Source organism: Idiotropiscis lumnitzeri, chromosome 9, assembly GCF_059441095.1.
Source record: "Idiotropiscis lumnitzeri isolate Australia: NSW breed Sydney's pygmy pipehorse chromosome 9, RoL_Ilum_1.0, whole genome shotgun sequence".
NCBI classification, from domain to species: Eukaryota; Metazoa; Chordata; class Actinopteri; order Syngnathiformes; family Syngnathidae; genus Idiotropiscis; species Idiotropiscis lumnitzeri.
This window is the reverse complement of record NC_142399.1, coordinates 22,360,868-22,385,282: the sequence shown is the minus strand read 5'-3', so window position 1 is coordinate 22,385,282 and position 24,415 is coordinate 22,360,868. Positions and strand designations below refer to the sequence as shown.

Here is a 24,415-nt window from a genome sequence, read left to right as displayed (position 1 = left end):
TGTGACGTACTTACTACAGCTGTGAGCAGGCTACAAACACAGCACGCAAATGCCCTGCTCCTTATCTCTGGCGACTTCAATGATGCTTCCCCTTCCTCTTCTCTGCCTTCATTCACACAGTATGTAACCTGCCACACCAGAGAAAATAAAATATTGGACCTTTTCTATGCCAACACCAAGGAGGCGTATACATCACTGCCCCTCCCCCCGCTGGGCAAAGCTGACCACAACTTGGTTGCTCTCCTGCCTGTGTACAAACCTCTGTTCCACAAGCAGCCAGCTGTGACACGCACTGTTCAGAGATGGTCTGGAGAAGCGGAGGAGGCCTTAAAGGACTGTTTCAACACAACTGTGTGGGAGGTATTCAGCGAAGCCCACGGGGAGGTCATTAATGGTCTAACAGGCACAATTGCAGACTATATTAACACCATTCCCACCAGGACAGTAAGATGTTTCTCCAACAACAAACCCTGGATCACACCAGACATTAAAGCTCTCCTGAAGGAGAAAAAGAGGGGTTTTGTGTCAGGCGACAAGGAGGAGCTGAAGAGAGTGCAACGTCAGCTGAGAAGGAGGATCAGAGAGGGGAAAAAGTCCTACAGGATGCGGAAGCAGGAACAGCTGCAGAATAATAATGCCAGGGATGTCTGGAGGAGCCTGAAGACCATCTCAGGCCACAGACAACCAAAGACCCAGAAGGGGGGGGCCTTCAGGGGGCAAATGAGTTTAACCTATTTTTCAATAGGTTTGATCAGATGCCTGCCCCCTGCTCAGTCTCCCCTGCTGCAGCCCCCACCAACCCCTCCTGCCGCTGCGAACAAGACCCTGTCTCCCCCTCTCTCTCCTTTCTGCTCTCCCCTCTCTCTCTCCTCTGCCCTCCTCCCCCCACAGGGTTCAGTTCCCAGCCACATCAGACAACCACCATTTCCTCCCGCTCAGCCTTGCTCCTCACAACATCTCAGGTGAAGAACCAGCTGAGGAAGGTGAAGGCGAGGAAGGCAGCGGGTCCAGATGGGATTAGCTCCCAGCTCCTCAAATCCTGCGCAGACCAGCTGTGTGGAATCGTCCAGCACATGTTCAACCTGAGCCTGAAGCTGGGCAGAGTCCCCCGGCTGTGGAAAACATCCTGCCTGGTTCCGGTTCCAAAGACCCCTTCATCCGAAGGAGCTCAACAACTTCAGACCAGTGGCGCTGACATCTCATCTGATGAAGACCCTGGTGAGACTGGTCCTCGTCCATCTGCGCCCCCTGGTGAGATCTTCGATGGACCCACTCCAGTTCGGATACCAGCCTCGCAGCTGTGTGGATAATGCCATCATCTACCTGCTCCACACAACACTGTCCCACCTCAAGAAGGCGGGGAGCACTGTGAGGATCATGTTCTTTGATTTCTCCAGTGCTTTCAACACCATGCAGGCCACCCTATTGGGAGACAAGCTGGAGCAGGCGGGAATGGCCCATCACCTCATCACATGGATTCACGACTACCTCACAAACCGGCCACAGTACGTGAGAACACAGGACTGTATGTCTGACGTGCTCCTCTGCAGCACGGGAGCCCAGCAGGGAACTGCTCTGGCTCGCTTCCTACAGCTCGGAATACAAATACAATTCCTCTACCTGTCACCTGCAGAAGTTCTCTGATGACGCTACGATTGTCGGCCTCTTCACTGACGGAGACGATCGGGAGTACAGAGGGGTTACTCAGGGTTTTGTGGACTGGTGTCAGCAGAACCGCCTCGAAATCAACGCTGAAAAATCCAGAGAGCTGGTGGTGGATTTCTGCAAGCGTCGGTACTCTCCACCTGCACTAGTGAATATCCATGGAACAGACGTTGAGAGGGTCTCAATTTCCAAGTACCAGGGTGTTCATTTGAACAATAAACTGGACTGGAGCGACAACACAGACGCTCTCTATAGGAAGGCTCAGAGCAGACCCTTCCTACTCAGGAGGGTGAGGTCCTTTGGCGTTCAGGGGACACTCCTCAGGAACTTCAGATTTAGTGCTGTCCCAAGCGATTATTTTTCTCCCGATTAATTCGTCGAACAAATAATTTTTAAACAAATTTTTCAAATAAACCAGCAAATATTTTGGCATTGACAATTATGAATTCACAAAAACACTTCTAAATACTTATTTAAATTATTTGCTTCTTAAAGTAAAAAAAAAATGAAAAATTCAAGTTGAATCAATTGTCATCTCTTTTGGGCGAGATGTGTGAACATGAAGGATGTATTTCTCTGTCGATGCGTTACAGTGAAACAATGTGTGTTTCAGCAGCCCAAGTAAAAGTATTAACAAGAACAAATAACGAAAAAATAAATTAACATAGAAAAACAATGAGGTCAAATACTGAAGACCAGTGCAAGAAAATACAAAAAGAACTTTTTCTAACAGGATTTAACACAATTTCACTTCTCTCAACTCTAGTGTCATTTTACTTTGTGTGAATTCAGATGCTTTACTTGTGTTCATTAGAGTTTTTTTGGAGAGTAAAAACTGCAACATCAGTTTGCTTTAACCTGATAAATACAGATAAATCAGAAAACAGTAAAATATCACAATGATTTTGAAAAGGCACACATATATTCGTGCAGTCACGGACAATGGTAAGCAGGTAAGTGTTTCTCGAGTTTTTCTTCTTTTTTTTTAAGCAGCGGGAGCAGGACATCATCCAAAGCACGAACTGCATTTTGTCCCACGCACAGTGAGACGGAGAGCTTTCAGAAGGACCAGCTAAGTAGATATAAAAACAAATGTCACGTTTTATTCTTTATGTGTACATAAAGCAGTGGAACCAGTAATGTTACCTACGAGCAGAGGCGCAAAAAGTATGTATGCGGCGCATCGGGCCAAAGCGATGGGAGGAAATTAATTTTTGAACAGCCATTTTATGTATTAAACAGATGTTCGTTCACAGGTATGGTTTGATCTTATCACTAATACTAATAGAGGCACGTCGTTGATAGGCGCCACACTGCTCCGTGACTGTCACCAGCACAAAGGCGATAGAGTTGCTTGAGATGAGAGGGTGATAATTTGTCCTAGTAAAAGAAAGCAGCCACAAAAAGAGGCCCGGTGTGCCTCACGCGGCCCACATGGCGCATGGATTGGTTCGCTGGAGTTTTCCTGCAGCAAAGGTGACAAATACAAGCCGCATTTGGACCTAGGTTTGTCAGACGAAGAGTTGATGTGAGTGAAAGCAGTAGAGAATTGTCACAGGAGACACGAGAACGAGTAGGTCAGTGCTAAGTAGCTTGCAAGTTCCAATTCAAAGCTTAGTCACCTCTCATGCTCTTATCTCGTATATGTCTAAATGAAATTATTGCATTGATGTCCAGTGCTACGCATACACTTGATTGGCAGACTTGGGTACTGTCATTGTTGGTTATATGCATAAAAAAATACATTTGGTTTGGTCAGAGCACTGCGAAAACCTGGTCATTTTATTTTTTCAGTAAGTTGGAGGAATTATGAGGAATACATGTAAATGTAAGCAGCATGCGTGTGTGTATGTGTGTACGTGGGGTGGTGGGGGCAGGATGGGGGGCCGAGAGAGATGGAGGGAAAAAAATTGCGTGGTAATTGTACAAATTTCTACAAATCACAGATTGTGCATTGAGCAACCCAAGCACTCCTCACATCGTTGATGCAAAGGTGACTGAAAGTATTCAAACAAAACACACGTTGCCCAAAGCACTCCACTCATGACATCTAACCACCCATATGATTGGCTGAGGCTGAAGGACTCCCAGAATGCTTTGGATCACTTGTCTTGTGTTAATTATATTTCTTTTTGGGATATGAATGGCATGAGAGATACATGTTTTGTGTTAATTGCATTTCTTTGTTCCTTGTTTTGGTTGTTTTGTTTTATAGTATGCTGATCAGTTAATCTTGGGCGATAGTTTTGGTTTTGATTTAAAACAGTAACTGTAAGGGGTATGGTGACTAGGGACATCCCTCCCCCGACGTAATGTGATCACATACTGTTAATGGCACTGTGTCTGATCCACTGCTGATTGAGTTGTCTCAAAAGCTACCCTAGCACCTGCAGTACTGCTAATGACATGACTAACTCAAAATTTCCTTCGCACATCTGCCTTTCTTGAAACATATGCTGGTATCCATGGTGGTTATTGTTTTTGCGCTGAGGCATGTTGTGCTATATCTGCGCCCAATAATACAGTGTGCCTCTATGATCTCTCCAAGAGGTGTCAGTCAGTGGAGGAAAAAGATATTTTGCACATATCACACAATACAAAATAATTTATTTTATAGTGCATTTCACAACAGCTGGAGCTGTAACAAAGCACTTTCCATATGGTGTAATATAAATTAGCGGGTAACCATCCCTTGACCCAAGATATAAATCTCTGCTCTTTTTGTCACCTGAAGAAGTGCAAGACATTAATGCAACACTACTGTCAAAAGCTGGAGCACCGAAGGATGATGCACAGGGCATTTGGGAGCAAGCACAAGGGGAGGATGAGGACTTGCCTCACACAAGTACCGTATTTTCCAGACTATAAGACGCACCTCTATATAAGCTGCAGCAAGTCTTAGAAAAAATAAATAAATAAAAATAAACAAGCCGCAGTTTCCTATTTGAAAAAAAAATATAGTTGTTTACTGCATGTACAGAACGAATTTTTTGTACGATTTTGTACTGTGAATGCACATAAAGGTATATAAAAAGATTAAAACAGTGCCTTTTAACATGGCAACAACAGCACAGACCCAAGAGAGAAAAAAAAACAAAAACAAAAAATCAAGATATTTAGCGTATTTTCAGAACTATAGAGCGTCCCCTACTGGTGAAAGAAAAACCTACAGAAAAGCTGCACAGTTGCATTAGCCGCATGGTTCAAAATCTAGGGAAAAAGTAGCGGCTTATAGTCCGGAAAATACAACAAGTGTTTGAAAGATCTCCCGTGGATGTAAGAAACTAACAGGCGAATGATGATAAAAAGGAGACAGACAGTGAAAAAAGGAAAAGACATGACGAATGTAGATAGAGATATGAGAAGAATGTCAGTTTGGCTGGAACAAAGTAGAACGAGTGACAGACATTGAGGAGGATATTATACATATGTTTGACTTTGAGAATTACTTAATGCGTCATCAAATTGAACAGATGATAAAACTTGAACTATCGTTGCTAGCCCAGGGAAGGTTAACTGTTTTAAAAGGAAGAATGTGTAAAGGAAGATGGAGAAGGTGTAGAAAAGAAAAAGTATGTGAAAAGGAAGATGGAGAAGGTGTAGAAAAGAAAAGGAATGTGAAAAGAAAGAATAAGTGTCATGAAATCTTAACAAGTGAATGACGTTTTTGAAAGTGAGCATGAGAGTGACTGAGTGACTTTGGTAAAGCTACAGTGAACTTGGAAATTAAGAAAAAAAAGGAGTGAGGAAAGTTTGACAGAAGGCAATGGGGAGGTGTAATCGTAAATCATGAGTGTGCTGCAACAAAGAGTTAACAGCTCTGTGAAGAGGTCCCAAGTAGGGGGAGGAAGTCAGAGAGAGAGTTTGGTGATTGAAGAAGGTGTGACGTGAACAAATGAATGAGGATAAGAATTAGATTCTGCTTTCAGGATGAATTGAAGAAATAAATATTTGTTGTTTCATATTTCAGTTGATGATGTTTGTATTAAGGTAGACCAGAAATGGAATGAAATGCAGAGATAGAAATTACACAGGAAAATATTTGCCTAGAAGGGCTATAGTTTTCATTAAAGCAGAGAATAAATCAAAGACTACAAATAACATTGATGTGTACTTGTTCACTTTGAGGTAGAACTGGTTGAAGTAAATGAGTCACAAAGTTAGAAAAATGGGAAATAAATTAGAATTAACATGTTTACTTTTATGATAAGAAATTTGTGATTTGTCAGGACCAGTCGTGATAGCAACGGATGATCACGTGACGTAAAAAACGAACAAAGAAAGCAAGTATAGAAGCAGTTCTTCATCAACGTGCGTTTTACTTATTAGGCCGTGATAAACTGACACAATTGGACCTTAATATCAGAGTCAATAAGCAAGGGTGACTTCAAACAAACGTCAAAACTTTAAAAGGGCACAGAAACAAAAAGACAATAGCCCGACTGTGTTTCAATCACAGCAATGAGGATCGTGCCAGCCGAAGGAAGGACACTATCCCCTTTCAAAATCCTATAAGGCCGCCCATATAAACTCCCAGATTAATCAGAACCACCAGCGACTGGCACATCGGTCCCAGTCCACATGAAAAACATGTTTGACCGAAAAAGATGCAAAGACACAATTACTGGCTAGTGAGTTCTGATCCACAGAGTAAACCACGTCCGTGTGAGAGACCAAACCTTCCTCAAGGTGTTGAAACGACCTCGCTGGGACAGTGAATCCTGAGACGGCACTCGCCAGGTGATGGCAGTGACCCCGACGGCAGCAAAGGTCGCGGGGCGTGGCGGCTGGATCCACCAGTCGCAGTGCAAGCTTCTCCGGTTCCCTGCTGACAGGCCTAGCGACGCAAGTCCCTCGGAAAGAATTCCACCAGAGTCACAATCTCGGACCACACGTACATTAGAACCACACAACCAGCCACAGATAAGCTTCAGAACAAAAAGATTATATATTTTTGGGAAATTAATGACGTACATAATAAAGAAATTTCAGCCTTGATTGGAGAACATTACTGCATTTACATTTTTAATAAAAATGAAACAATTATTAATGTTATGACCACTATGAAGAATTTGAAAGACAATTTATCGGATAATTATAGTTTTCATTTTGTTATGTGTAGTCTGTTCATGTTGCATTATTTTGATGACAAAGACGATGGTTCATCGTATGTTTGTTGCCCAAATGTACCATTACAACTTGATTGATGGTGAGAATGACGAACTCGAACTGGACACTGAAATCTAAAAACACATGGACCTTTTTGCCCCTGCCCCAACATGTGCACATACCACACATGAAGATTCGGGAGGTAAGGACGGCTGTCCCCTCCTACGAGGCAAGGGGACTCCACCAAGTCACCCCAGAGACAAGCTCTGCGTGGAGACAGTTTTGTTATTTTTTACTATGTATATTGAAATATTTATTTATGTGCTTTATTCCCAGGTGGTCATCAGACCATGAGGTTCTCGTTCCGGGCGGAAGGGAGGAGGGGAATTTTTCCCTAATGAGGGTTTTCGCCCCTCCACTGATGATCACACTGTTATATGATTTCATTATGATGATCTGTTTTAAAGCCGTAAGGTCATGACTTATCTGATGTTTAGAAATCCACAACAGGGGGGGAATGTAAGATAAGCTGAAGGCTGAAGACCACAATAACCTCAAGTAACCTTATGTAATCAGTTTGTATATTTCTAATCATGTTTTTATACACTAATTGTATTAATGATTGCACACGCACACACACCTACATTTTTGCTTCTGTTGTCTAATGAGTTTCTATTTCCTTGCTTTCATTGTAAGCCATGATGTGCTAGTATCAGTTTCGTTATGACTCTCCTTCAAACTCTAATAAAACAGGAGGCGGCGGGGAAGAGAGGCTAGAGGGTGCGTGGAGCTGAACTGAGCGAGTCGCCTGTCTGCTCCTGGCTTCTCTCCCGCTCACGACCGGTAAAAACGAACAACCTTGCTTGGTTCCTTCTGGCCTTGGCCATTTCAATAAGCTCTCCCTAAAGGCGTCAGGACATTTCAAGCTGACACATGCTCCTGCCAGACTAGCCGCTGCTAGCCCGCCGTGCTAGCCCCGGGCACCGGACCCGGTTCATAATAAGACAAATAAAACAATCTCTGACCTGAGAGAGGAAGTCCATCGTCTGACGGAAGAACGCCGTCGAAAAGAGTCCCTCATCTCGTCTTTCATGACCTGTTTCCCACAACTATCCGCCGTCATTATGGATGGGCATTCCAGCGGAATCATGACAGCTGTGAGTATGCCTGAGGCTCCACTGACGGACACGGTGAGATGGGATCCAGCTACCTGCCCAGGGCCATCCTGCACAACACCACTCCATGGTACCACTTGGGTCGAGGTGGCGTCCCGCAGCTAGAGGAGCAGAGAACCATCTCCCCACCCTTGATTGGTCATGAAGAATCGTTTTTCCGCCCTGGCAGAGGATTCTCCCGCTGCCACTGCTGCACCCCTGCGGTCGGAGACGTCGGCCGTTGCATCTGACCCCAGGACTGGAGTCCCAGGTGCTCCTTCGAATTCCCTGCCGCTCACGCTGAATTCGGCCGGAGTGGGTAAGTCCATGCATGGCCCGGTCGGCGGCTCTCGAGTGGGGCTGCTCAGGGACGCAGTATCCCGGCACACGAGTGGGCCACAACATCGGCGCCACTCACCAGTCCCGTCCTCAGTTACCACCCGGCCTGGGGAGCACGATTTAGGACAACGAGGTCGGGATTCTCTCCAGAGTTCACGGTTCCCCTGGCATTCATTCTTCACATCCTCTGCACTCACCAACCACCGTCATTGTTGGCGACAGCATCATTTAACACACACGCTACATTGGTACTATCACCCGCTGTTATCCCAGAGCCAAAGTCACAGACATAGCTAACATCCTGCCAGATGTTCTTCTCTCTCTTCCACCATCCATATCCCGGCTCGTTGTCCACGTGGGGACGAATGAAACAGTGCGCCGACAATCGGAGCAAACCAAGCGAGATTTGCTAAAAAGTTGTGGTCTGTCAGTCTGGATAAGCGGCACTTTACATGATTTCAAATCCATGCGACCATGAGCGCACGTCCGGCACAAACATTAACCTGGCTGTGCTGAACGTGTATTCTTTTATCTGAGACATGGCTAGGTACAGATGCTCCAATTGCTCTCATCGGGGCTTGCCCACCGAATTTTAATTATTTATTTTCGGCCAGATACTGTAAAAGAGGAGGCGTGACTGCATCAATTATAAAAACTTCTCTTATTTCAAAGGAAACTATTTTTAACAGGTATTCATCTTTTAAACACCTTGCCTTTGTTTTTAGCAGTCCTTCTATTCTCTGTGCCACACTTTATAGACCTCATCACTCTACTTCTTTTATTAGTGAGTTTTCAAAGTTCTTATCGATTTTACATTCCACTTATAACAGAATTTTAATAACCAGCAATTTTAATGTGCACGTTGACAATATCTCGGACCCACTGTCCAGAAAATTTTAAAACCTTTTAAACTATTTTGATTTTAAACAGCATGTCGCACAGCCAACTCACAACACAGGACGCACCCTGGACCTCACTCTACGGCCTGTCCGTTGGTGTGTCCTCTGTTGTTGACCTGGCAGTGTCAGAACACTACTGTGTATATTTTAACATCTGCAGTTTTAATCAACAAGCAGCCCCGGTGAGAACAGTGAGAAAACGCTATCTAACTTCTGAGGTGGCTGCAAATTTTATTGAGATTTTAAAGAGCACTCCTGCTGACATTTAACCTGCACCTTGTGATTTTATTGTTGATAATTTTAACAGGGTTTTAAAATCAACATTAGACTTGGTTGCTCCACTTTTAACAAAAAACATAAAAATCAAGACGATACCTCCGTGGAGAAATTATTTAATTAAGAAATCAAAAAGAAAATGCAGGAGTGCAGAAAGGAGGAGGAGAAAGAGCAACCTTACAGTTCATTATCAAATATGTCAACAACTCAAATCTGTCATGATCCGCGTCGGGCATGGCAGGGTTTTTTGTTTTTGTTTTTGTGCGCAAGCGGTTTTGTTATTGTTTTGCTTGCTTTCGGGGCGTTTCCCCCTCAGCACTCGTCCTCACCAGTCACGCACCTGCTCATCGTTACCCATCACACACCTGATCCCCATCTGCTCCCCTGATTACCGGACTATTTAAGCTTCCCATGCCATCAACCCAGTGTCGGATCATTACCCCGCTTGGCTCCCTGTTGCTGCTCCATTTGGACTGTCACGACCGCTCCCTGATCTCGTTCACGCTCATGTTCTCGCTCTCGCTCTTGTCCCTAGTTTTTGTCAGTCTTCGTTCCTCGGTTTTTGTTCTGTTTAGTCACGTTTAGTTCGACTTTGTTATTTTGCACCCTGCCATGTTTGTTTGTCCTAGTACCTTGTTTGCCTTTTGGTTTTGTTTTGTAAATAAATTCCCTTTAAGTTACCCTTATCTCTGCTTCCTCGCATTTTGGGTCCACCCCCCTCTTCGCCGACCGGCGACCCTGACAAAATCTTACAATAAAACAGTCAAACTGGCAAGAATGTCTTACTTCTCAAATCTCATTACAGTTAATAAAAAAAACCCTAGATATCTCTTCTCCACCTTTGATCTCTTAACCAGCTCTGATCTTAAAAAGTCCTCACAAATATCGACAGACGCTCTCTGTGAGGACTTTGCAGACCACTTCAGAAGTAAAATCGATTACATAAGATACAGTCTTTTAGCTCATCAAAATGTAAATTTTATTAACGCTGGACAGTCATTTTTACCTGAGGAAACACTGGAAAGTTTTGCCCTGGTTGATGCAAGGACACTTGGTCGAGTTTTCTCCCAGGTAAATCAAACAACCTGCCTTTTAGATCCAATTCCCACATCGCTTTTAAAATCTTGTGGATTTTTTGAGGAACAGATTTTAAATATAGTTAATTGCTCTCTTCAGACGGGTGTCTTCCCCACTGCCTTTAAAACGGCGGTGGTGAAGCCCCTTCTGAAAAAGAGCAATTCAGACCAGTGTTTTAAATAATTACAGACCTGTTTCCAACTTACCGTTTTTCATAAGATTTAAGAAAAAATGGTTTTTCTACAGTTAAATTATTTTTTAAGTACAAAGAATGTATTAGAGAAATTTAAATCTGGTTTTAGAATGAACCACAGTCCAGAGAAAGCTCTTTTAAGGATTTTAAATGTTTTCAGGTGCTTTGCAGATGCAAAAAAACTCACAGTTTTGGTGCTCATGGATTTAAGTGCTGCTTTTGACACAGTAGATAACCACATTTTATAAAATAGACTTAAAAACCTAGTGGGCATCTCTGGTACTGCTTTTAACTGGTTTTATTCCTATCTCCCAGACAGACGTTTCTTTGTAAGTATGGATACATGTTCCTCCAAAACCCATTAAATTAAATGTGGGGTCCAGAAAGGTTCAATTTTAGGCCCAATACTTTTTAATCTGTACATGCTTCCTCTTGGGGATGTCATTAGGAGACACGGCATCAGCTTCCACAGCTACGCTGATGACACACAGCTGTATATTGCTGTGTCTCCGGATGACACAAAGCCTAGCGATACCCTTTTAAATTGCATTTTAGATATTAAGTCATGGATGGCAGAGAATTTCCTACAGCTCAATCAGGACAAAACAGAAGTTTGAGTTATCAGTCCTAAAGGTCAGAGAGAAAAACTTTTACCAAAACTACAAGATTATAAATCATCACAATTTGTGAAGAACCTGGGCGTCATTTTTTACTCTGAGCTCAGTTTTATTCCTCATATTAAAAATGTAACCAAGATTGGTTTTTATCACCTTAATAATATAGCCAGAGTTCGCCCGTTTCTCTCTCAGGCTAAAACGGAGGTGCTGATGCATGCTTTTATTTCCTGCCGCCTAGATTATTGTAATGCCCTGCTCTCTGGTCTTCCCAAAGAGTATTTTCAGTCTACAACTACTTCAGAATTCAGCCGCACGGGTGCTGACGAGGACCAGAGGACGGGCACATATTACACCAGTTTTAAAATCGCTCCATTGGCTCCCTGTGTGTTTCAGGATTGATTTTAAGGTGCTTCTATTAGTTTTTAAATGTCTTAACGGTCTTGGGCCATCTTATTTATCTGACCTTCTTTTCTCATATCAACCCTCGCGGACCCTGAGGTCCTCTGGCACCGGCCTTTTAATTATTCCTAGGGTGAGGACTGGAACACATGGTGAGGCTGCATTCAGCCATTCTGGTCCTCGTCTATGGAATAGCCTGCCGGAGGACATCAGGTCCACAGAGACTGTTGATATTTTTAAAAGGAGGCTCAAGACTCATCTTTTTAGTTTGGCTTTTAAATGATTTATCTTAGTCTTTTAATTCAGGACTGTCATTTTATCTACTATCATTGTCTTTAATTTTTAGCTCTGTCTTTCAGTATCATCATTTTTCTTATATACTTTAGCTGCATTGTTTTATATTATTGTCTTAATTTTTAGCTTCATCATTTTTCTTATATATTTTAGCTGCGTCATTTTATATTATTGTCTTTTAATTTTTAGCTTCATCAATTTTCTTATATATTTTAGCTCTGTCGTTTTATATTATTGTCTTTTAATTTTCAATTTCTTCGTCTTTTATTATCATCATTTTTCTCATATATTTTAGCTCCGTCGTTTTATATTATTGTCTTTTAATTTTTAGCTTCTTTTTCTATAAGCATTATCATTTTCTTTTCTATATAATAGCTCCAGTGTTTCCTCAAGGGGGGGCCTCCACGCTGGGAGGTGTGGCTGGCCTTCTCACAGGGGGCTTCATCCCAGAGGCTCCTTAGGCCCGGGGCCCTCTGCACTATGTGTAGGGTCTACCCCGGTCAGTCTGGGCCGGGGGTCTGTGTGTTGGCGGAGCTCCCTGTGGCCTTGCCATGTCTTTCTGTCTTTCTATCAAGACAGTTTATTAGGTTGTGTGAATGCGAGTGTTCTGTGTGTATGCGAGTTCAGGCGTGTATGTGGATGTGTCTTGTGTTTATGTTGGCTGGGTATAATGGGTATTAGTTTTTTGTTGTAATTTGGATGTTTTTATTGTACAGCACTTTGAGCTGCTTTATAAATAAAATTTGATAAATTGATTGATTGTGGCGACGTTAGTCAGCGAATTCACATGTATTAAAAACCAAAACATATTTTTATCTACGCGTGATTGACATTGAAACAGCAAGAGCACAAGTGCTAACTTGTGACCACTCTCCGTGTCTTGCGTTTTTTGAAGTCGGAAATTTCAGCACCCAAGTACATGACACATTTGCCACAAGCCATTGATGACCACACAGTAATAAAGCATAACAAACCTAGTTCCTTAGACTATACTAATTACAGTGCTAAAAATCTTGGGAAAATTGGTTAATTGTGTTTTGCTGAGCAATGTTATTTCCGAGTATTTTTATATGCATCACGGTGGAGATTTCTCGCTCTCACTTCCCCTCTCACTTATTTTTTAGGCACATACCACATTATCAATGTGCAGATGATATTATGCATACTAGATAAGCAAAACAAAATGTTTTGTGTTCAGGTTAAATTAAAATAAAATAAAAAAAAAAATCAATTTAAGTGATTTTAGTTTTCTTTAGCACGCTGCATTTCCTCAATTTTATTCATATTAATTCAGTCCCTTCTTTATAAAAAAAATGTATTGGTGCTCAAGAATCGTGAAATATATAGTTTACAAGTATTTCTTTTATTATTTATAGGGAGTTTCATATTAATAATGGAACTTGGCATAGTGTATAGTTTTTGGTTCCAATCTAATTGCACGAAACATTTAGCTAAACATCAATATGTATTTCGTTTGTGGATTGCTGCAGCATCACACAAGTGGACAGAGACAAGCGTGGCAGCAATTAAAATAAAAAAATTAAAATTATATATATATATATATATATATATATATATATGTGTGTGTGTGTGTATAAATCTCGAATCGAATCAAAATCGGGAACTGAAAATCAAAAATCGAATCAGGGCTTGAGTGAATCGTTAAATCCCTGGTATATAACAATCTGCTCGCATTATTTTTTTATCAGTTCTCATCCACAAATCCAACGAAGTCCTTGTCTTTTTTATCCAAAATGAACAGCTGGGCAAGTTCTCCATCCAACACGGCAGGTTCCCTCTAATCATTGTCTGTCTGTCAGTCAGTCAGTTAGTCTCGCACTCAAGCAGAAGTGAAAACAGAAATTAGTTTCAAAGTTGGTTGATCACAATCTCGATGTAGGCAGGTCACTACTCAACAGATTATGTACGGCCACGGTGTTTACATCAAAAACAAAACAATCACCCAACATCAACTGAACTCAATAATATCAAACAAACAATTAAAACAAGGAACAAAGAAATACAATTAATTGAACAACAAAAACAAAGAACAAAGAAATACAATTAATTAAACAACAAAAACAAATAACAAAGTATTCCAATTAACATAAACCATGTTACTCTTGTGCCATTTATATCCCACATGCTGCAAAGCATTCCGGGGGTTCTTCAGCCTCAACCAATCAGATGGCTGGTTAGAAAGACGTGAGCGGTGTGCTTTCGGCGGCTTCTGTTGTGTAAAGCTTAATCTAATTTCTGATGTTTCTTACTGACATCAATGATAAAACAGACTACAACATCGTGGACAGTGGCCCTTGTATCCACCTTTCTCCCGCACATACATACATGTAACTGGTCTGTTGTCAACTGACTCTAGTCTCAAACCGTCACTAACAGAGGGTGCGAACACACTGTGCTTCAAGTCAGTCAGTTGTACCGCTCATGAAAGTCACACATGTAAAGATTGTTGGAACTTGGTCCACACAAACCGCTCGCATTATAAGGCACCCTGTACATTTTGGAGAATATTGGGCACTTTTGGTTGCACCCTACGGTTGTGAAATTATGGAAGTTCCTTTTAGCAGTTAAATTTTTTTTTATGTGCAAATAAAATCAAAGAGCTTTTTGTCCTGCTGTTTTTGTGATTTTATATTTTATAGAAGGAAAGCATTATTTAGATTTTTGAGCTGTCACAAAAGAAAAAAATAAAAGTGGTAAAGTCAAGGTTGTGCTTGAAACGTTTGTTTTTACTCTTTTTGGGGAATTTAGCTATATTGTAATGCTGGCAGATATAAAAAAAATAAAAAAAATAAAAAACGTAAAAACACAGAAGCTAAGAAGTGAGTAATCTTTCTTTAGGTGGGATACATGGTTCTATAGCACTGGAACACTCTATTCTGTGGGTCTTGCAAAATCAGTTAAAATCCGGAAAACGCTGAGATTGAGGGGTTAGCTCTAATGATAATGGCTGGGATTAAATGAGATAATGGAGGGGCACCAAGAACGTGTGTAGGTCAATCATTATGGGCATTGTAGGTTCTGTTCACTCTTGAACCATATTTTTTCTCTCTACTCACCCCTGCCACAGCTTGTGCGAGCAGGGTCTTTCCACATCCAGGAGGTCCATGGAGGAGAAAGCCCCTGGGAGGAACCATTCCTAGTTGCTGGTATATCTCTGGGTGCCGCATGTGGATGAGCAGTTTACACACTTCCTGCGTAGTATTACACAATAATGGATAAGATGAAATTGGTTAAAGAGTTATAAAAATAAAACCGCACATTAAATTTTCTACATGCAGTTTAAAGATGGCCTTTATTAATCCCACAGTGGGGAAATTCACAGTGTTTCAGCAGCAAAGATCTATGTTACACAAAGACAGCGGAGTAATGTAGCCATTAGTAACATCAAAAAACATTCAGAAAAAAACTAATGTAAATATACACAGTATATACGATTATACATGAAAATCCCCATGTATATACCGTATTCTCGCGACCATAAGGCATACTTTAAAGTCCCAAATATTCCACAAAACTGACGAGGTGCCCTGCGATGTGACGCGGCTTGTGTCGACAGAGCCACAGACTTCTCTAACGAGCCATCTGATTGGCAGAGGTTGATAGGCTCCCAGAATGAATTGCAACTTTAACTTTTTTTTTTTCATTTCTTTCTTTTTGAGATATGAATGTCATGAGAGATGCATGTCTTGTGTTAATTGTATTTCTTTGTTTCATTGTTTGCTTGTATGCTGTTCAGTGTTAGTTTTGGTTTTGATTTAAAACCGTGACTCTAAGAAGGGCGGCACGGTGGCCGACTGGTTAGCACGATGGCCTCACAATCCCGGCTCCGGCCATCCTGTGTGGAGTTTGCATGTTCTCCCCGTGCTTGCGTGGGTTTCCTCCGGGTACTCCGGTTTCCTCCCACATTCCAAAAACATGCGTGGCAGGCCGATTGAACACTCTAAATTGCCCCTAGGTATGAGTGTGAGCATGGATGGTTGTTCGTCTCTGTGTGCCCTGCAATTGGCTGGCAACCAGTTCAGGTGTCCCCCGCCTACTGCCCGAAGATAGCTGGGATAGGCTCCAGCACCCCCCGCGACCCTAGTGAGGAGAAGCGGGACAGAAGATGGATGGATGGATGGACTCTAAGGAGTGGGGTGATGAGTGACATCCCTCCCCTGACCTTGATGGTTTGCTCACTTGTCACATGAGTTCTTATAGCATTAGTGGCACTGCCACTGACAAAGCAGCCTTTCTCTAAAAGAGGGCTAGCATGCGCGACCTAGCACGTGTGAGCTAGCATGCGCCTCATAGTGCGATGTGGCTAGTGTGTGTTAAATACAGAAATAGCACCCAGAAACAACACTGCGCGTCTTTTGGCTGTGAAAATACTCAATATATCCCCCTACCTATACAAGTGTAAGGAAATACTCCTATAGTCTGTCTCCAATACAGAGGGAAGTCTGTCCATGGTACAAAGGGGAAATAATAATACTTCAGTGATAAAAAATAAATTACTGCAACGCTTAAAAAAAAATGCAATGATTAAAAAAACTGCAATCATCAATTTAACACAGCATTGAATAAAAGTACAGTAGTAGGGTGTGTTGGGTATTGTAGGACTAAACAATTGCTCTAATGCCCGCCCGTTTGTGGAGACAACCTAGTGTTCTTGTTAAACGGTCTGACAGGAGCAGGCAGGAAGGAGCGGCGGAATCTCTCCTTTTGCGCAGCAGGAGTGTAACAGTCTATTACTGAAGGAGATGTGGAGTGCTGTTCGAGCATCCTGGAGGGGGTGGGCTGGGTTCTCAAGCATTGATGACAGCTTAGCCATCATCATAGAATTCAGATCCCCACATCACTAATTTATATATCTATCTGAATTATTGTTGTATTGCACTGGAGAGGGGAGCTCTCTAATCTCGTTGCACACTTGAGTACAATGACAATAAAGGGATTTCTGATTCTGATTGACATGACCACACCACTCACAATTACAGTGAACCCTCGCTACTTCGCGGTTCACCTTTCGCGGGTTCAGTGCTTCGCGGGTCTAAAAAATATTCGGGGGCATTGTAGTTTCGCCGAGCGGCACGACGGGGCACTGGAGCGGTTAGACGGCCGGCGTGCGCCGAAGAAGAGCATGGGCGAAGAGGAGAGTGGACGAAGAAGAGCACGTTCCCCCGGGCAAGATCGGGGCGACGTTTTGCGCGGTTCGGACCGTACCAGAGCTCCGGAGAAGGCCGGCCGGCGTGCGTGGCAGTTAAGCGGCCCCTAAGTTTAACCGAATGGAAGCTCCGGGGGAGGAGGGCGGGCCTGTGTCACAGTTAAGCCGAAGGGGAGCACCTCTTCCGCCCGGACACGAGCGGAGCGCGAGGCTGTCAGTTATGAATGAATAAATAAATAAATGAAGAATGCCACCTTTCATTTCACTGTCATGATCCGTGCCGGTCATGCCGCGTGTGTTTTTGTTTTTTCAGCTGTGTGGGCGTTCCTCCAGCGATCGTCTCGCGCCATGCCGTCAGCTGCTGCGAGACGCGCTGATTATACTCACTATATAATCCACCTACACTGACTACCTGGCGTCGGAAGGTTATCCTACTTGCTCATGCTCCCGTACTTCGATCGTTATCTTGTTCAAGTGTTTTTTGTTGCCGTGTTTTTCTTTCATTTCGTTATCAGCTACAGCTCGGCTCGTTTTCTGTTCTCTTTTTCTGTCGATGATTGGTCTCCTCTTATCCTTCCGTGGTAAGCAATCTTCGTTAGTCATTCCTTGCCTTTTGCAAGCGTTTTTCGCTCTATAGTTATTCCCCTTTCCTGGTGCGAGTGTTCCACCAGCGCTTTATGTTCTTTCCGCCGATAGATTGGTATTTATATATATTATAGCCGATAGACCCTCATAGTCCTAGATTGTAATTGGATACTGACTATATTGTGATTATAATAAATATCTTTGTATCACCACCTTTTTTCCCGTGTCTGCGTTTGGAGAGTCCTGCTCAATCCTCCAGCTCTGCTGGAGGATCATAACATTCACAGGGCACACCGGACGGCGTACCAGCAGGTAAAAGTCAAAGTAATTAAATAAATACAAAAAGAAGTAATTGAATAAATACAAAAATAATGGCTGGGGAATAAAAAAATAAGTTTTAATAATAATTTTTTTTTTTTGTTATAACATGAATTTCACTCTCTCTCTCTCTACCCGTATATATATATATATATATATATATATATATATATATATATATTTACATTTATTTTAAAAAAAAATTTTTTTTAAGCATTTTTGAAGGTGCGCCGCTACTTCGCGGATTTTCAGTTTTTGCGGGTGGTCTCGGTCCCCATTGACCGCGATAACCGAGGGTTCACTGTATTTACATGCATTTCTTGGGTTTAGGGGACATATTTTTGGTTGTGGCAAAATGAGAAAAAGTTCAAGGGATATGAATATTTAAGGTAATGTGTAATTAAAAATATACTAATGAAAAATGTTACCTACCGTTAGTTTCTCTTCATTACCACCAACATCTTCAAACTTCAGAGTGGGATACTGCAACTTTGTTGATCTTGATTTTTCCAAGGGAATTGCTTAATTGAAGAGAACACAAAGTAATAAGATATTGTCAAAATCTTTGCAGCTCCTTGCACACGCAAGGTCTTCAAAATTCTGTTGATAGCTTCTAATATCATTTCTGGTCATGACACAGTGATGTGACAAATGTCAATGTGGACATGTCTACTTTGGCCCACTTCAAGATCTAAAAACATCATTAAACAATCAGCCTTTCCATAGCCGATTTTAAAGCTAATCAGGAAATGAGCAGCTTTCATGAAACTTCAACTTTGAAGAAGTTCACAATCCGACATTGACGCTTCCGAAGCGGCCACTAAAAAAACAAGCCACACCGCAACGCCGAACATTAAAAGATCCCACCTCCACGGCTTTTGATGAGGTGTTTATCTGAAATTCACGTCCACTCGCACTACAAGACTGATGGCTTCATAAATTGGCTACAAGCAGTGGTGGATGCAGCGGCACTCAACTGCATGAGCGGCAACAGGTGTCTACGGCACGAAGCTAACCTCCTCTGTTTTGTGTCCAAAAGCTAATTTCTGCCTTGTGCAGTGCTGTTATTTTTAACACCAACGCAGCGGTTACTATTAGCAGAGGCAAGGAAAACATCCATGCCTGGCTGCTGGCTGCCTATTGAGACGTAGTAGCTAGCGGGGCTAATTGTCAGAAAACTACAACCAGTCTCCATGGGGGTTCGTGTGCGGATTGATGCTCTTGTTCGCTTAAGCTTATGTAACTAAAGAAGCCACAGCGTACCTATTTTTTACTTTTTTTTTCATTTAATGGCGGTGGCCATTGCTTGATACATAATGTTTTGCAAACCGCTTTTATATTTTCACAGGTTGAAGTGAACTCGAGTGGTCTGCGTTTCAATTTTAGTGGTAATTGGTAGCCGTTTCAGACAAGAAATATTACAATGATTGCCTCTCCGCTGTGGCATTGACAGACTGAGATGGGGGGGAAAAAATAATCCAGGCTCTAAAAGGGGGCATGCACATTTGTCGTAAATCTCAGCTCAAAAAAAGCCCTTAAATCAGTACAGATATTTTTTGGGGCGGAATTTTAGTCCGGCTGTGATTTTTACATGCATACCTATTATATAAGTGCCAATTGAACATTGGCTGAACGCCTATCCAAGTTTCCTTATAATGGTTTTAAACAATATCAATCACTAAACAATACTAAATAAAAATGATGATTTTGAAATTTATCACATGCAAGTGTGATTTTTCTTTTCTGGACAGGAAACAGCTATAAATATGCAAGGTGAGTGAAAAAAAATATTAAAGACGCATTTATACACTTGTGTATTTAGTTTAACTATTTTTCGGCCTGTTTGCTGCCGCTTCTATTCTCTTTTCTGCCCCTTATCCCCCGGCTGGGGAATTAGGTGATGGTGACCCACTTGACTTGACTTGAATGACTAAAACAGGTACTCCAGACTCAATGTCAGATGAAAAGCAATATGGGTTGAATTATACTATAATTGGGTCATAACTTTTTCCGAGTAGGACTCCCTGGAGCATCAAACATACCTTTCTTGCTTGTCAGGCTTGCTGTATTTTCATCAGCCTTCTTTTTTCTTTTTACTGACTTTTTGCATGACCCCAACATGGAAGCTTCTCTCTAGTGACAAAAAATGTATGGAACAATCAAAAGCCTTGCTGAGAAATATCCAGTTTGCATATATCCATTCAGCTAATTTCTTCCACTTTCTTTCTTTCCATCAGGGATGAAACATATTAATAAACATTTATAAATGTGCCAGAAACCATCAGAAGGCTATTTTTCAGCCGCAGTGCCTAGACATTGTGTCACCATCAAAAAATAAAATGCATAATAAAACATTTACATTTACAAGTACTATTAATAAGCTAAAATGTATATTGCAAGCACAACATAGAAAAAAAAGTTCATATAAACATACCCAAAAATTTGAAGACATTAACAAGGAAAAATGCCAGCAGGGCAGCAATAATATTTAGATTTCTGATGGTGATGGTGGTAAGATACCACTCAGTAGTAGCTCAAACAGACAAAGCAGTTTGACCATATGCAGTTTTTCTAAAGGGGACTAGAGGGAACCACTTACTGCACCTGTTGTTCTGCTGTGTTCAGACTTTTGGATGTTAACAAAACGGTGAAGAGGAGGGGATGATAAATGATGAATAATTTTATAGATAAGACTGAATATGAATTAATAATTTGCAAAGTTTGCCCATTTAAGTAATTCGTTTTTTTAATAATGGAAAATCAGGCAAACTATTTGGTTTCTTATGCATAATTTTTACAGTTCATTTCTAAAGTGATTGAAAAACTTTCAGAGATATACAATTACCAAATGGGTAAACAGTGTTTGATATATGAGGAAACCATAGAATGGATGTACATTTTGCTGCCTGTGTGAAAATCTGATGTGAATGTGTCTAAAATTACTGAGATTAAATGTGATTTGATTTCAATCAGTTGGTCCCGCCATCGTCACCTCAAACCCCCAAAATAACATCAGTATAATGGGCATATGAGACGGTCCCTCACTGACGGACGCTGTTGGTGACGATTACAATGACACTTATGTCAATGCTTAGTCCATCATTCATCAATTGTCAGCAAAATGGGCATCCGTTAGTGAAGGTAAATTTGAAACGTGCACGGAAACCTGACTATTGTACAAGTAGAAAATACACATAAGCACAGGAAGCGGATGCAAACTCCAGAGAGAAAGACCGGAGTAGAGATTTGAACCCCAGAACTGTAAGGCAGGCGTGCTAAAACCACAAGGACTTTAAGAAAGGTGTTTTTCCACATAGGGCAGATTCACACTTACATTTAGTGCATCAATAGGCTGATCGTCACTTAGGTCGATGAAGATGTTGGTCTTTGCAGACCCTTTGTCTCGATCAATGAACCACCCGCCTGTGGACACTTTATTTGAATCAGGCAGCTCTCCAACAGTGGAATAGGTGCTGGAAGAGTTTCCTTTCCGATATAGAGATGTAAGAGAGCTGTTCATGTGACTAGTGTTCTGCAGGAGGCGAAAACTGTGAATTAGATTTCTTAACAGATTTAACACAAACAATACTTAGTGACCATCATTTTCAAGTTACTGAGTATTTTCTAAAATACTTTAACAAATAAATAATAAAAGCACAAAAATGTTGACGGTATTCATAGTTTTGTAGTAATAGTGCATCTCTGAAAGTGTATAGTTTTTGTTCCATTTTATAATGCACAAAACAATTACAGCGAAAGATTTTAAGCCCACAGTATTACATTTACATTAAACTCCATTTCCAAACACCTCAGAAATGCTGGTACAAGCTGCAAAATTTAATGAAAGTTGAATGTTGTATCATCTAATTAATTTGTACATATCTTAAAGAATCTAAGCTTTAAAACAATTATATCGGAGCAGCTGCTTTATGGTGCAAGATGCTGCAGTTTATATATGATCTGATTAGTCGACTAAATGTGACTACTGTTTGTTATTAGTTGAAGAGCAAAATAATTATTTGTGGCAGCCCTAGTAATGACAGACACAGTAACACAACACAACCTCCTGCATAAGATTTGTGTGACCTGCCCTAAACTATCACATGCAAACCACTCAGGCCACTGGAACGTTCTATTACCAGGAACTAAATGTTCCTGGGCTTGTTGGTGGAAAAGTTGCTCTCGAGAACTAATTGGGGAACCCTTGAATAGAGTATTGTAATCGAATAATATGAGTTTAATCAAATAGCAATTTTTAAAAATATATGTATTCATTAATTAATTAATTTATATTATGTTCTTGCAGTGTTGTTTCTCACTGTGATTTGTGGCAGATATAGCAACTTACAGTATTCTCCAGTATATCTTCTGAACTGCTGCAGCTGTCGTCACTATGAAGACCAAATGCAGACCAAATTAAACGACACAGGTATAGCCCCCCCACAGATGTCCTAATGTGCACACTTCCAGAAGCACATGATCATGTACACAATATCGATATAATCACGACCATAGGGCGCACCTAAAAGTCCCAAATTTTCTGCAAAATGAATATCTTATAGTGTGTAGTGCCTTATGTGTGGACTGAGTTGCAAATCTGTACATGTGTGACTTTCATGTGCTCCACCAGCCTTTAAACTGTCTGTTACCACCCTCTGTTGGTTATGACGCTTCCCAAAGCACACCACTCGCGACATCACTCCCAGAATGCTTGGCAGCACTTGGGATATGAATGGCATGCGACATACTGTACATGTTTTGCGTTAATTGTATTTCCTTTTGGAATATGAAGGGCATGAGAGATACATGTTTTGTGTTAATTGTATTTCTTTGTTCCTTGTTATGGTTTTATATTTTGTTAATTGTATTTCTATGTTTTGTATTCCTGTTTGCTCGCATACTGTTCAGTTGATGTTGGGTGAGAGTTTTGGTTTTAATGTGAAACTTACATGGTATGATGACTAGTGACAGGCCTACATCGAAATTAGGTGATCACGTAGAGTGACAATGCGTTTGCTTGCAGTGCTGGTTATGTCACAAAAACTGGCATCATATTTGAGGGACCGCGCGGCATTGAGACTGACAATGACATCAAGTGAGGTCTTTGATGGATTTGTGAATGGGAAAAACAATAATGTAGGTACATTTAATGTAATGTACTACATTACTTCAATAAAATACAACAAACTCATGTTGCCATTTTCAAAACATACGTTAGCATGCATGCACGCTTATGTTTTAGTGTGTATGCATGCAAAGCAAAGATATGCTTTGACAAGCCGGCGCAAATTATACAGTGTGTCCTCTGTATGTGTTAAATATAGAAATAGCACCCGCAACTGAGACTGCGCCGTTTAATGCGGTGTGCCCTATGGTCGTGAAAATATAGTATACAAATTACCGAGATTCATTGTGGATGTGTTTGGCTCGTTTGGTCAGGTCAGCATTTTCCAGATCATTCATCCCAGACTCCATTTTTATTGCTTGGTATACTAGACGCAAAGGGATAGGAAAATCCATTTGAGAAAGCTAAATCACATATATTTAAATTAAATCACACTTTCAAATATATATATATATATATATATATACACACACACATACATACATATATATATACAGTGAACCCTCGCTACTTCGCGGTTCACCTTTCGTGGGTTCAGTGCTTCGCGGGTCTAAAAAATATTCGGGGGCATTGTAGTTTCGCCGAGCGGCACGACGGGGCGCTGGAGCGGTTAGACGGCCGGCGTGCGCCGAAGAAGAGCGTGGGCGAAGAGGAGAGTGGACGAAGAAGAGCACGTTCCCCCGGACACGATCGGTGGCGACGTTTCGCGCAGTTCGGACCGTACCAGAGCTCCAGAGTAGGCCGGCCGGCGTGCGTGGCAGTTAAGCCGAAGAGGAGCACCTCCCGCCCGGGCACAAGCGGGGCGACATTTCGCTCCGTTCGGGACCGTACGAGAACTCCGGAGGAGGCCGGCCGGCGTGCGTGACAGTTACGCCGAATAGGAGCACCTTCCCCGGGCACGAGCGGTGTCAAGGGGCCCCTAAGTTTAACCGAATGGAAGCTCCGGAGGAGGAGGGCATTCTCGCGTCACAGTTAAGCCGAATAGGAGCACCTTCCCCGGGCACGAGCGGTGTCAAGCGGCCCCTAGGTTTAACCGAATGGAAGTTTCGGAGGAGGAGGGCATGCTCGCGTCACAGTTAAGCCGAAGGGGAGTACCTTCCCCGGGCACAAGCGGTGCCAAGCGGCCCCTAAGTTTAACCGAATGGAAGCTCCGGGGGAGGAAGGCGGGCCTGTGTCACAGTTAAGCCGATTAGGAGCA

At 41.9% G+C, this 24,415-nt stretch overlaps 1 protein-coding gene across 3 annotated transcripts in view; it reads right to left on the bottom strand.

Moving 5' to 3' along the window:
• Positions 1–24,415, bottom strand: part of nvl (nuclear VCP like) — a 127,280-nt gene that overhangs the window by 66,804 nt on the left and 36,061 nt on the right. For all 3 annotated transcript variants that reach the window (XM_088304114.1, XM_088304115.1, XM_088304113.1), the window contains 6 exons: positions 23,494–23,584; positions 22,441–22,483; positions 21,427–21,624; positions 20,135–20,225; positions 18,525–18,613; positions 15,100–15,234 (listed from right to left, as the gene is read on the bottom strand). In XM_088304114.1, coding sequence (XP_088160240.1) covers positions 15,100–15,234; positions 18,525–18,613; positions 20,135–20,225; positions 21,427–21,624; positions 22,441–22,483; positions 23,494–23,584 — 647 coding nt within the window. The remainder of the gene's footprint in view (positions 1–15,099; positions 15,235–18,524; positions 18,614–20,134; positions 20,226–21,426; positions 21,625–22,440; positions 22,484–23,493; positions 23,585–24,415) is intronic.